At 38.8% G+C, this 12,676-nt stretch overlaps 1 protein-coding gene across 4 annotated transcripts in view; it reads right to left on the reverse strand.

Moving 5' to 3' along the window:
* Positions 1-12,676, reverse strand: part of LOC104932978 (inactive rhomboid protein 2) — a 29,574-nt gene that overhangs the window by 14,459 nt on the left and 2,439 nt on the right. For 3 of the 4 annotated variants that reach the window (XM_027283055.1, XM_027283057.1, XM_027283056.1), the window contains 2 exons: positions 3,067-3,216; positions 1,633-1,784 (listed from right to left, as the gene is read on the reverse strand). In XM_027283055.1, coding sequence (XP_027138856.1) covers positions 1,633-1,784; positions 3,067-3,216 — 302 coding nt within the window. Of the gene's footprint in view, positions 1-1,632; positions 1,785-3,066; positions 3,217-5,970; positions 6,214-12,676 lie in introns of those variants that run through there. The other variant, XM_027283058.1, reaches the window with a different exon arrangement.

Raw genomic sequence — 12,676 nt, forward strand, 5'->3', positions numbered from 1 at the left:
ATCTGCCACTTTGGTGTTGTTACATGTTGTGGATGGCTCTCTTCCTCTTCTCTCCCTCAATGCCCAAATGGCTAAAATCTGTGGTTAGACAGCGGGCTGCAAAACACTTGCTCTCCAAACAGCCTGTTTCCAGGGCCTCTTCTGTGATCTTTCTAGGGGATCTGCAACTCGAGCAGCACCATTTGCTTGGCGGTCTCGGATAAGAAGACAGATAAGAAGGCGGTGGCTGCAATGCTGTTGGACAACTTTTATATATTGTGTTTTATAATAACTTTTATTTCTTTTATTTCTGGGGTTTAAAATTGTTTTGTTCTCATTGTAAAGCCCTTTGTAACATTTTCTGGAAGGTATACAAATAAGCCAAACATACTCTAATACTTTGCTTGAGAGGTATGAGGTAAAGAAAGAAGTAACACTAATCACACACTAGAGGCTGGAGGCGCATGAAGTGAAGTGGAGATCCTGGGTGTACACAGCTGCTCATCTGCAATGACTGAAAGAAACTTTGTGTTTGTGTTTTTGACTAAGAGATTTTTTGTGGATAAAGCCTTGGTTATTTTTGTACATAAATGTATAAACATAACTTTGAGACATTTAGTTTATTCTCCTTTTAAATCAGGGAATACAAATTACTGAGGCTACCCAAGTCATCCAGTGAGTCTTGCTCATCTGCCTCTCCCTTCACCTCTGTGACTACTCCACTCAGGAGGGATTTCCCTGATAATTCCTGCCAGTTTCAGTGTCATCTTTCCCCCACCACTGGCACAAAAACAAGTGCACTTTTTTGGGTCCACTTTAATGTCAGACCTCATGAACCAGCAGCATTCACTGCGCCCCCCACATCCTGCCACTCTTACGCCTTTTTGGCATTTGTATTGCCCATAGTGTGCCCACAAAACAACATTTTTTTCTTGTCTCAGCTTCCCTAATAAGAACTTTCACACTGTGTGAAGTCTCTTTTTTCTTTAGCCTGTTTTTTCATGATCGTCTTCATGCAGTCAGTGTGACTGAATACTAATTAGGGACATTTCACTTGCTATTTATAGGCAGCTATGGGCCTTATGTGAAGCTTTCAAAGGTGGGGCACATTGCAAGTTAATTGTGATTGTGTTATGAATGAGGATATTTTTGTCCATAAGGACTTTATGTGTTTCATCTGTATGCAACCTTTTAATGTGACTCCTACACACATTTTTATAAATGAGGCCCCTGGTCAGACCTCCATCTGTACTGTCCCTCTCCAAGTAACTTACACAGCCCCTGAGAATGTGCTCCACAGTGGAGCATAGCAGGTGAATCTGCATGGGAAGCACACTTTACGCTGCCTTTATGAGCAGTTAAAAGCCTCATAAACAACAAACAAAACAAAGCTCAACAGAGTGTATTCTTTATACACTATACTGTGCATCAGGCATTACTTCCTTGTGAATACTGACAAAATAATTGTCCTTTGTCTATTGATAGAGGGCTCAAGAAGAGGACACTTTTGTTGGTAATTGACCTGTGGGGGACAGTACTTGCCCTTCTTGTATAATACACTTTGCTGGTTGTTTTAATGGGTCATAGTCAGACTTGACTGCAAGAACAAAATAATAAGCATGAAACAAACAAACAATAAACTCTTCATCTTACTTGCGGATGCTTTGTGAGAGCGATGTTTGTCTACTAAACTTTGCTCTCCTGTCTGTGGCTGAGAAGCGTCCATCTCGGGCTCCACTCATGCTTTCTGAGACAGAACCAGAGGCTTGACCAGCCTCACTTTTTTTCAGAGACGAGCGCAGTGGCTGACCAGAGAAAAGGAGGAATAATATTATTACAATGAACAAAATAAAGCAGGGCAGAGAAGACATAAGAAACTATTTTAAGAACACGTACAGACCAGGATAATTATAAAGATCTACAGCACTTTACTGACTAATTTGGAGAATAAAACACACTTAATTATTGCAGGACCCTTACATTGATACTCAATTACAGGAGTATTAAGAAAGTTATTACGTAATTATTGTAATGACTGTAATACTCAGGATCAGCAGCATGACTAAATTCCCATATTGAGATGGTTGCATAAAAGTGCACATTTAATGTAGATACAAATCAATACTTTGTATGGTTGGGCATTGCTAAAAAGGCTAGAACAACACTCTGTTCTCTGCACATAGCAGCTCCTCCTCTAAATGTGACCACTGACAAAAACAGCACACATAGAATAAGACCCAGAAAACATCAAAGACTTTACACTTTAGTGAATTAGTATTAACTAGAGTCCATAATGTAGGAAAGCATTTCTAGACTTAATATTATTTAAATTTGTCTTAGTGAATACCACAGTTGGCCTGAATGCGGGGTCTCTTTCTACTTTCTTCTTCTTCTTCCTCTTGTTAGTTAGTAGTTCTAACTTACAATGAGTGCCTGAGGTTGCACTATATTTGCATATTTATTACACCAGTTGGTCTTGATGAACATTTTAACTGCAGCATGCTCAATAAACTCTGACTACCATTGTGTGTGTTCTAAGCATAGGGCCCACAGGGGAAAAATATATGGCCTCGTGCCCAAACGCTGGAAGTCAGCTGTCCAAAATACCTTTCTGCCCTAGCAAATGGCAAATTCAGAGAAACAGAGGGAGAGCATGCCACTCCCATTAACACGTGTTAATCCCAAATCAAATACATTTTTCCTACAACTTCTTTTGAACTTCTAAAATTTTTTTTTTAATCCCTTATATATGCTAAGTATTGGATCTTTTCCCAAAGTATTAATCAACTGAAGTTTATTTCACAAAAGTGAAAATAAAACAATTATTATATTGATCAAAAATCAGAAGCAGTAAAAGCAGACTGTCAAGAGTTATAGAGAGTCTTAGCAACATAAAAACAAAAGACAGTAAATATTAGCTACAATAATAGAGATGGCAGCCTCAGGGTACTCTTAAAAGTTTTTATTTATTCACTGCACATGTGAAAGTGCGTCACACCAGCACTAAGTTAGAAAGGAAGTGATTAGTCATTGTGATAAACATTTGGGTGACACCCTGACTCAAGAGGCCAGGCAGTGAAAGCCTACCTGTTTTGCAGGGTCGTGGGACATCATCGCTTCAGGTGGAGGGATGGCTATTACAAGGCTGGGTGGCTTCTTGCTCTTTAGACGGCTATCTGGCTGACCTCCGTTTGGAGGAGGCTCCTCCCCCCCCTGTGATGCCATACTGTCAGAGTGCTGCAGAAGAGAAAATCATCAACAATGTAACTTTAGAACACACACTCACACACAGAAATAAAAATACATCATGTGTTTTTGCTCCAGTTTTCCCACATGTTAAAGTCTAGACACAAAAGGTTTATTTCTCTCAAATGTTGTACACACGTTTGTTATAAACTGTGTTAGTGAGCACATTTTTCAATATGAAACTGCACTTTATTGTGAGCAGTCCAAGTCACAGTTAAACAATCAGCATCTTATGCCAGACCTGTCAGGTGGATGGATTATCTTGGCAAAAGAGATTCTAGGAAGCATTTAGATGAATTATCACAACACCACATGTGCTCCATCAGCACTGCAAATGTGTAAATAAGTATTGTAGGAGAGTTTATATTATAGTTACAGTGGTGCACAGATACAATGTATACCTTGGTATGAAAACTTAATTTAAGGGTTATTGTAACTAATGATTATAATAATAATAATAATAATAATAATAATAATAATAATAATAATAATAATAATAATAATAAGTGTGTGATAGAGCATACTGTTACACCATGAAACTTCCAAGATGTTATCTGTGATTTCTAATGTCTATAATTATGATGATGATAGTGGATGAGGGATTAAATGTCTCTGCAGAGAAATATGAACTCACATGTTGATGCTATAATCCTGTGTGTATGTGAACTAGATCAATGTGGCACAATGAAAATATTTTATCAAGATCAAATTTTCATCTAACCAAGAAATAAGAGCTTAAAGAATCATACAAAATGTTTTACGTTTTAAAAACTTAAATGTTTGTGTATCAAGGTTGTGTGTGTGTGTGTGTGTGTGTGTGTGTGTGTGTGTGGCCCATTTGTGGACTGCAGAGGGCCCACCCTATCCCTTTATAGCCCCAACAACAACTCAAAAAGGAAACAATTACAGTCTATCCAAACAAACAGTCTCTTTAGCCAGAGCTGGCTCTCCTCCAGTTTAATCGGCTAAAACAGTCATTGCTAGCTTCGCTTTCTTTTTGATTACCTTCAGAAGTAATTTCTTAAGTGATCCTTTAGAGCATCTGCATTCACTTTGAGCAGATGAGAAATTGTGTTATATTACAGATAGTAACCTTGTCTTGCTATGCGGTGCTTAGGAAATTGATTCAAGTTAATGTAATTGTAAGGGGAAAGGAAAGGAGGGGCAGAGTCTTCCAGAGTGTTTCACCATGAGTATGTGTAAAAATATAAATAAACAAACAAAAAAGGTACACAAAATATTAAACATTAAACTTCTGTTATTGTCTACAACCCTCTGGTGTAAGAGGTTTAAAATTCACCTCATGATTTTTTTTTAGAGTTAATCAATCACAATTAATACATTTATTTAATTTAAAGGTGTCAGTCACTGTGATTTATATATTCCCTTTGAAAATATTAAGTTTCCTAACCGAGTTAAATAAATACCTGGGAAATCAAGACACTTTATCACATTGATGCAATGCTCAGAGATATTAAAGGCATAGCTACCTTGGCAAAATAAATACATTCGATTTTAGATACAGGGGGACTATTTACAGGCAAAAATGAAATATAATATCCATCAGATGCCACGGGCCACGGGTTATGATGGTGGCTTTTTGTCCTCTATCTGCCTATTGTTTCCCCCTCTATTCTGTGTCTGTCTTTCACCTGATTGTCACCTCATCACCTGCTGCTCATCATTCAATAAAGCCCTGCCCTTCCAGACACCGGCAGATCATTCAGTCTCCTTCGTGTTAACAACACAACAGCCAACCCTACTCGTTTGTAACTACTGTTGAACACTGCTTTCCCTGTGTTTCAGGAACTCCCCTTGTCACATCCAACTCAGTCTCGTACTAGCACCTGCTCAGAAGTCCACTGCCACCCACACCCCTTCACAGTTCAAGACCTCATCCGCTCACCCTGCCCTTGAGTTTCACTATCACCCATGGTTTTAATGATCCATTTAAACTGTTTCTGGGCTTGTGTTTGCATTTTTGGTCTGTTACAGTTTATTAAAACATATTGAACCAATGTGTTTCCACAGCGGACCAAAACAGACAAACTAAAAACTTGCTCTAGATTGGGCCCTTCATGTTTTTCACATGTTTCACAGCCATCATAGGAGTAGAGGGTAAAGGCATTGCAATTAGCAAGTACACCGTTAGATGTCACTAAATCCTACACACTGGAACTTTAAAAATAAATTAAAGGGCACTAGTTTGCTAACTAAATAAACCAGAAATCAATTCTGCAGCACTTAATGTATGAATTTGGACCACTAATGAAAAAGCAACTGATACGCCAGCTGTTTAGCTGTTAGGAGTGACACCCCATGACATCAGATGGCAGCGATCAATAGTGCTCTCAAATCATCATGCATCCTCCAGGTGGTGAGTAATCCATATCCTTTTCCACAGCTTGAAAACAACCTTGCTCTTCTTTTTATTGATTGCATATAATAATGCTGATATAATAGCAGCTGGAGCTTTATATTCTACTTTTACATTCATTATAAGTTTCTCTGAATGAGATCGACAGCTTGGGTCTAAAACATATTTTACACCAAACTATGTATAAAATAACAGAACGACGACTGTCAAGATCACTTATGGTCAGTGTTTACAAACAACATATCGTATTTAATGAACTACACATGTGTCCACATGCAGCACAAACGGCACATTGCTGAGTTGATGTGATTAGACTTTTCACAAGCCTCTTGTCTGCTCATTACATGAAATAATATTGTTAAACTCACTTATCTCCGTCTTCCAGTCTTTGCCAATCACGGTCAACAGCGGAACAACCGGCCAGTCTATTCCTGGAGCTCAGAGTGCCTCGTAGCATTACACTGAATAGTTCCAGAGAAATCAAAGGCATCGCATACATAAACCTATAATGTCACAAGCCTTGGCCAACACATCCATTATGTCATTATGGTCTTGAAAGCCTTGAAGTTGTCCTGGAGTTGCGGTTTAGAAAATCAATGCGAGACCTGGGGTGTCTGCGGCAGGAATGGCAGCAGCAGGGAAATCTGATACCAGCTCAGTCAATAGCCTAGTTTTCACTACAGAGCCACAGCACAGTTAGACAAGGCTTTACGTAGTGTCCACGCCCCTCCACCCCCAAAAACACAACATTTCTATAATACCTTTAAGCTAATAAGGGTGTACATTTCAATTCTACCAACAGTGTTTTCAATTATGGGTGATAAATATTTCAAGCTTGGGCAGAAAGCCTGTTTCAGTCCTCCTGGGACAGAGAGGAGTCTACTAACAATCCAGCCAGTGGTTTAGTGGAGTCGTGGGTAGGGGCTGCAACTCATCTACTTACATAATGAAATAGCTAGGAATTTGGCTAATGGACAGAGTGCTAAAGTGGCGGTGGGACCACTGCTGATCATAGTCTATCAGTGTAGGCAGACAGTTGTTAGGATCCACACAGGAAAACTAATGGCGACAAACTGCAAATTGTTTTCTCCAGGGGGAAGAAAAAAAGATACAGAGATAGAAACCTACAGAGTATTAAGCACTAACCAGGGAAACATGGTTTTACCGTCACATATACTCAGCCAGCCTGAAGTTATATTTTGAAACAATACCATGATATCATCCTAAGAGTTCCGAATTGAATTTTTGCCCAGGCTATTAATTAAAATTGCCTTTACTTCACATATGGCATTTAGGAAACAGCGCCTAATTGTGCAACTGCATCATTTCTTCTTCTGCATCCTGTCTTATTGGCAAGAAGAAACCTGACATTTTGTAGAAATAATATCTTGAGTGACATTGCTCTACAAGAAGATTTCTCCTTTCTCACTACACATTTAGGTATGACAGCCAAGAGAGGGAAAGACAAGTTGCTCGGCTTGTATTGCTTGAAAGTAATTTGGAAAAAAAAAAGAAGCACTCCCTGATATACTGAGACTCCTGATATAGGGTATGAAGATAAATTCAATGTATGGCACCACTCATGGTGAGATAGCTTTAGAGTAGGCTGGCTACTGAGATAATTTAATGTACTGATTTGTTTAATGATTATAGCAATGTTGACAAACGAGACAATTAATTTCTACTGGCGGTAAGCAGCAGGCCTGTTCAAGCATACTGTGAATGTATGAATGAATGAATTCAGTTACTTTTACTGAATCCATAACTGTGATTGTCCACACCTATGTCTAGAAACAGTAGGACATCAGAAAGGAGCAGCACCATAAGGGCATGTTTGCTAAACAAACATGGATCTTCCCCCCCATAATCATTAACTATCTGTGTACTCTCTCTCATGTGCAAACCATATCCAGCTAATATGAATTTTTCCAAGTGTAGTGAATGGTTCTGGGGCATATTACATACAGTATGTCAAGGTTTTTTTTGTTTTTTGTTTTTTTTCGTGACAAGAAATTAATGCTCAAAGTCAAATTGAGTCATGTCTAACCTTGCTAAGAAGACGAGGGAAATGTACAAAAACAAACAGGGGATAAACAATTTGATTCATGTTCAAATCACTCACTGTGGTCCACAGATACCAATGAGTCGCGTGACAGAGCAACGAAAAGGCATGCCAGTGACATCATCCATAGCTAATATCATCACATGACATGGAAAGTACCATTCACAACAAGTGTCTCTGTATGTCTGTCTCTTAGTGGTCTAATTATTTGCTGGCTCACTTGACCATTAACCAATGGGACTGTACTGTACTGCAATGTACTGTACTGTGTATGCGTGTGAGCCACCTCCACCCTCTTCCCTTTGTGTCCTGTGATATCACATGTTCCTCTGCGAGTGTGTCACCATGGTTTGGTCTCTTCCCCCAGAGAGAGGCCTGCACTGAGAATGTGTCAGTGTGTTTGTTTATGTGCATTCCCATTTGCCTGATGCCAAAGGCAGTGTTAAAGCTGGAGACAGGGTGTACTGCACTCAGAGCTGTAGGATTTTTAAATACATCTTGACAGGTTGGAAATGCAGTCAGGACAAATTGTCCCTATCTTACAAACCCCATACATAACCCACATGTAGGGGTGTGGGGAAGAGATCATGTTTCATTTTCTGCCACACTCACTCTACACAGCAGTTTAACCAATGCCACTTGACCCAAGCACGCTAACGGTGACTTATGTGACGTGTAGGCGCTTGACAAACATGCAAAACGAGGGTGCTTTGCTGTATAAACATAAGCTTAAGTGTATTGTTGGACAATTAACTAAATATGTCATGATAGTGTAAAAAAACAACAACATTCTGACTGTGAAACACCATGATCATCATAATTAGACATTTTATTGCAATCTGTGTGGGTAACACTTGAGTGTAGAGCATACTCATACTTTCTTTTTTAATCATACACAAACACATGGAAAAAAATATTGAGACATCAACTGTGTCTACCTCAAAATCAAGCCAACTCTTTCACTCGCTGGATATTTCTGGCATTCTTCTCACATCTGAGCCAAAGGAATTGTTGAGAAACTACACTACGTGCCTCCACAGCAATAAAAAGCTTGTTGTTGCTGCTCACTGTGTGGAGAAAAGAGTGAGTCTCACTGAACTAGGGTGCTGTGAGTGCCAAGCTGAGCCTTCTTTCTCTTTCATTTGTAGTGGCTGAGAAATCTTCAAATCTACTTCAGTTGTGAAAATAGCTAAAATCAATAAGTGAAGCGTTACCACGGTGCCCTGTCACTGACTAAGTGAGTAAGAGCTCATGACAAAGATGTGGTTTTCCCCATGATACTGGAAAATTTGACTTTAGTTCGTAAGGTGAGGAAATTGGGGATTTCATTTCATTCTTTTAGAGAAGCTAGTGATTGAATAGAGGACTGGCCAAAGGCAGCTGTACATTAGGCAGGCTGTAACAAATATTCATAGTCAATACCCACTGAGCAAGAGCTTAATCTCATTCCACCAAACTGTATCCCACTCAAGCCTCCAGCCTCATTATTTATTGGTTGATGAATCTGAATGCATCCAGCAGCTGTGTCCAGTCTTCTCTTCAAATGGAGTGATTAGAGTACAAATACTCACAACTACATAGATAATCTTAAAACTATACACTATTCATAATAGTGTATTCTCTATACTAAAAAAACGTGTTAAAAGTAGTTTGTGGTTGATAAAGTCGAACCTTTCAAATTAATACGACAGGAGTCTAGCAACTTCTTTTGAATTATTATCAAACACTATGAAAGCAAAAGTGACCTTAAGTCAATCATTTAACATGTCACGTACAGGCACTAGTGACAGTGGTGTGAATGTGTAACTATGAAAGCAAAAGTGACCTTAAGTCAATCATTTAACATGTCACGTACAGGCACTAGTGACAGTAGTGTGAATGTGTAATAGTTCAGACCTATAAAAAACATTGCACAACATACTTCCTTTTGTCACAACCACTCGAAACTTACTTTTGCTTACTCACACTCAACTAAAGCAATCCTGAACATTTAACATAACGGTGTCCCTACACACTGATACAATTCAACACTATGACTCAGTTTGAGTTATGAACAATTATCTTACTGTGCATGCCCAGCTGTGGCGAGTGCCATTTTTGGACTTATTCTGAAACTCTTTGATGCTAAATGAGGAACTGACCTTCCGATAAATACTTGATGACTTCATACCATCTACCAATGCCTATTTGCATCTTAATGTGACAAGGACACGGATAAAAAAGCATGTGAAACTATTTGTTTACCATGTGTTCATTAATTTAATACCATAACCTTAAACTTATAACTCATAAAATCCATTAACTTCACACGAGCACTTACTCAGAGGCCTATAGAACAAGTGTGATTAAAATTACGAAGCACCAGTGTGAGGAGTGAGGGATGAATAATAGTGGGAATTGTAATTATTTCATTATTAAAATTGAAGACATAGCTGAAAACAGTTCGTAAGATGATGTTCAGAAAATGTTCATCCTCACACAGACTCTACGTCTCACACGGTCAGTAAGTGTGTGGACGACTACATAAAGTGCAAATTTGTACAGTACGTGGGACTTGCCCACACTGACAGTGTGAGCTGCGACAGTAACATGAGATTATTGTGTTAACACTGCCAGTCAAAAGGACTGTTTCCCGAAAGCAAACCAAATTCAAATAACTGCAAATGTCTTTAAAGCAAAAAAAGGAAATGTGTTAAAGTTCAAAAAGTCAGTGACATTTTAATTCTGCTGAGCAATATGTTGATTCATCTGATTAGACACTAAACACCATGTTTACATTAACTACCAGCACAACATAACATAACTGATAACATAATATGTTAGCTGTGCCATGGAGATGCTGAAATTGTCTGGCCAAGTAGCCATTAGATTTGGCATGGATATTCATTGTTTGCAGAAGATTATCTAAGATGACTTTGGTAAATGTTTTTCAACAAGGAAGTCGTTGTTGACATTTGTCAACAGAGGATGAACTAACATATTTTGCTGACTTACTGATCCTTATTGTGGCATATTCCTAATTTTAATTTTGTGGTTTCCATTCTCATGTCAACTTTGCATACAAGCAGTACTGTAGCCATTTTAACATTACACCTCTGTGTTTTTTCTGTTTGAAAGGCCGCCTCAAACTAAGGGATGACTCCTGTTGTCTGCTTTAGGTGCTAAACAAAAGACCTTATACATTTAGTTATATTCACAATAATTCCAATAATCATAACTTCATAAGCCTCATAAATTGAATTAAACTCATCCATCCATTGCTTGAAATTCAACCAGGGTGCTACAATGTAAAACTCTATCTTTCTATGTGATCTGTACATGACATGTACATGAGCTGTAAACCAAAGGTAAATCAGCTGTAGGGTTTGACCCCCAAAAGTTCAATCTCTCATTTTCACAAGCAGCAACAACAACAACAACAACAACAACAACAACAGCAATCGAAAGTGATTGCAGGATTCATAGAAGGTAGGGGCTGCTTATCAAAATTATTTTTCCATGTTCCACATGCTGATGTTTTCAACTGAAGCATATCCTTCTCTACAGACCGAGCTCTTGGACCAGTCCCATGCTGTAACACAGAGAGGCACAACAGTCAGCTGGCAGAGTGCCTGAAGGGTAAAGAGGAGTGTTCTGCTTTAACAAGAACTTTTTAAAGACAAACAAAACCTTTGATGGCAGCAATAAAATGGCATCCTCCTGATAAACTTCAATCAAACATTTTCAAAAGGTGGTTTGGTTGCACTGATGCTATGTGTGGAGGGTACAAACAGATCATGGCTGAGTGAGCAGACAGTCATGATCAGGCGTAGGAGAGTGTGCTGTCAGTGGTGTGTGTTGCATGCTCCTAAACAGTCAGAACAATTGAAACTGCCCACTCATTCTTCACTTTCAACCACAATATCTCAGAGCGATGACTCCCTAAACTAAAACTTGGGTCTTTACATATTAAATTACCCATCTTTGGCTGACAATAGCACTTCAAACAAATCAATGTTCCATTTCAAAGCTATTATAAGACAGAGGCATCTTGTTTAAAGAGGACCTTGGCTTCAACCTAACCATTCCACAGGCAGTTAATTATATTGAGTTACATTGCGCCATTTTCCAAGAGTTTGCATGCCCAAACCTGCATAACGGTGAGCTACTACGCAATACCTCAGCCTTGTTCACAGTCCAGGAGTTCCTTGCAATCCTTACGATAAGACCTAAATAACTCCTGATCTTAAAAACAAAAAGCAAAGCTAAGTCGGTCAAATCATTGGTGTAACAAGTGTGTAAATACATGTGTGTATGTTGCAATGTATAACCCAAAACAGTTAACTTCTGAGGGCCTTTTCAGAGAAAACTTTGTCATATGCAAGCCAGGCTGTTAAAACTGAGAAAGACAAAGCAGTGCACGAGTGAAGACACTTTGGATCTCCCAAGAAACATAGAGAATAATGAGCCTTTTCTGTGCAACGATAAACGTAAATCAAACTACTCTCTGCACCATTAAAATCTTTATAGCAAAGCCAGAGTACCCACAGAAATCCTTTTAAGGTTCACGAGTCTTTGGGTTTCAAAGCATTTCCGGTCCAAATATTTTGAGATAATGTGTCATGCACTTTGAATTAAGGTTGGCATGGGAGTGCAGGGAAAGAAATTCCAAAAGCTTGGCCAATAATTTGATATTGCTGGTATGAAGTGGGTTGTTATTGTAAAAGGGGGGAAAAAAGGCACAATGTTTTCTGGGCGTGTTATGGTGTAAGCAGCTAAAAATAGATAAGATCATGGTAGGAAAAAGGGAAGTGAAGATCTGATACTATTTGACACTGCAAATGCAACTAGACAAGCCTACGATTTCACAAACTCCAAATTAAAAGAGCAGTAAATTTAGCTATACATTATTCAGACACCACATTCACATTAGATACAACTGTGGTATGGTATTGATGGGGAGTCAACAACAAAGAAACAGAAGCCTCGCAGCAGATGCAATTTCTACCAGTGCACTCCTGTATCAAAAGAGG

This window comes from Larimichthys crocea, chromosome X (genome assembly GCF_000972845.2).
Source record: "Larimichthys crocea isolate SSNF chromosome X, L_crocea_2.0, whole genome shotgun sequence".
Classification (NCBI taxonomy): domain Eukaryota; kingdom Metazoa; phylum Chordata; class Actinopteri; family Sciaenidae; genus Larimichthys; species Larimichthys crocea.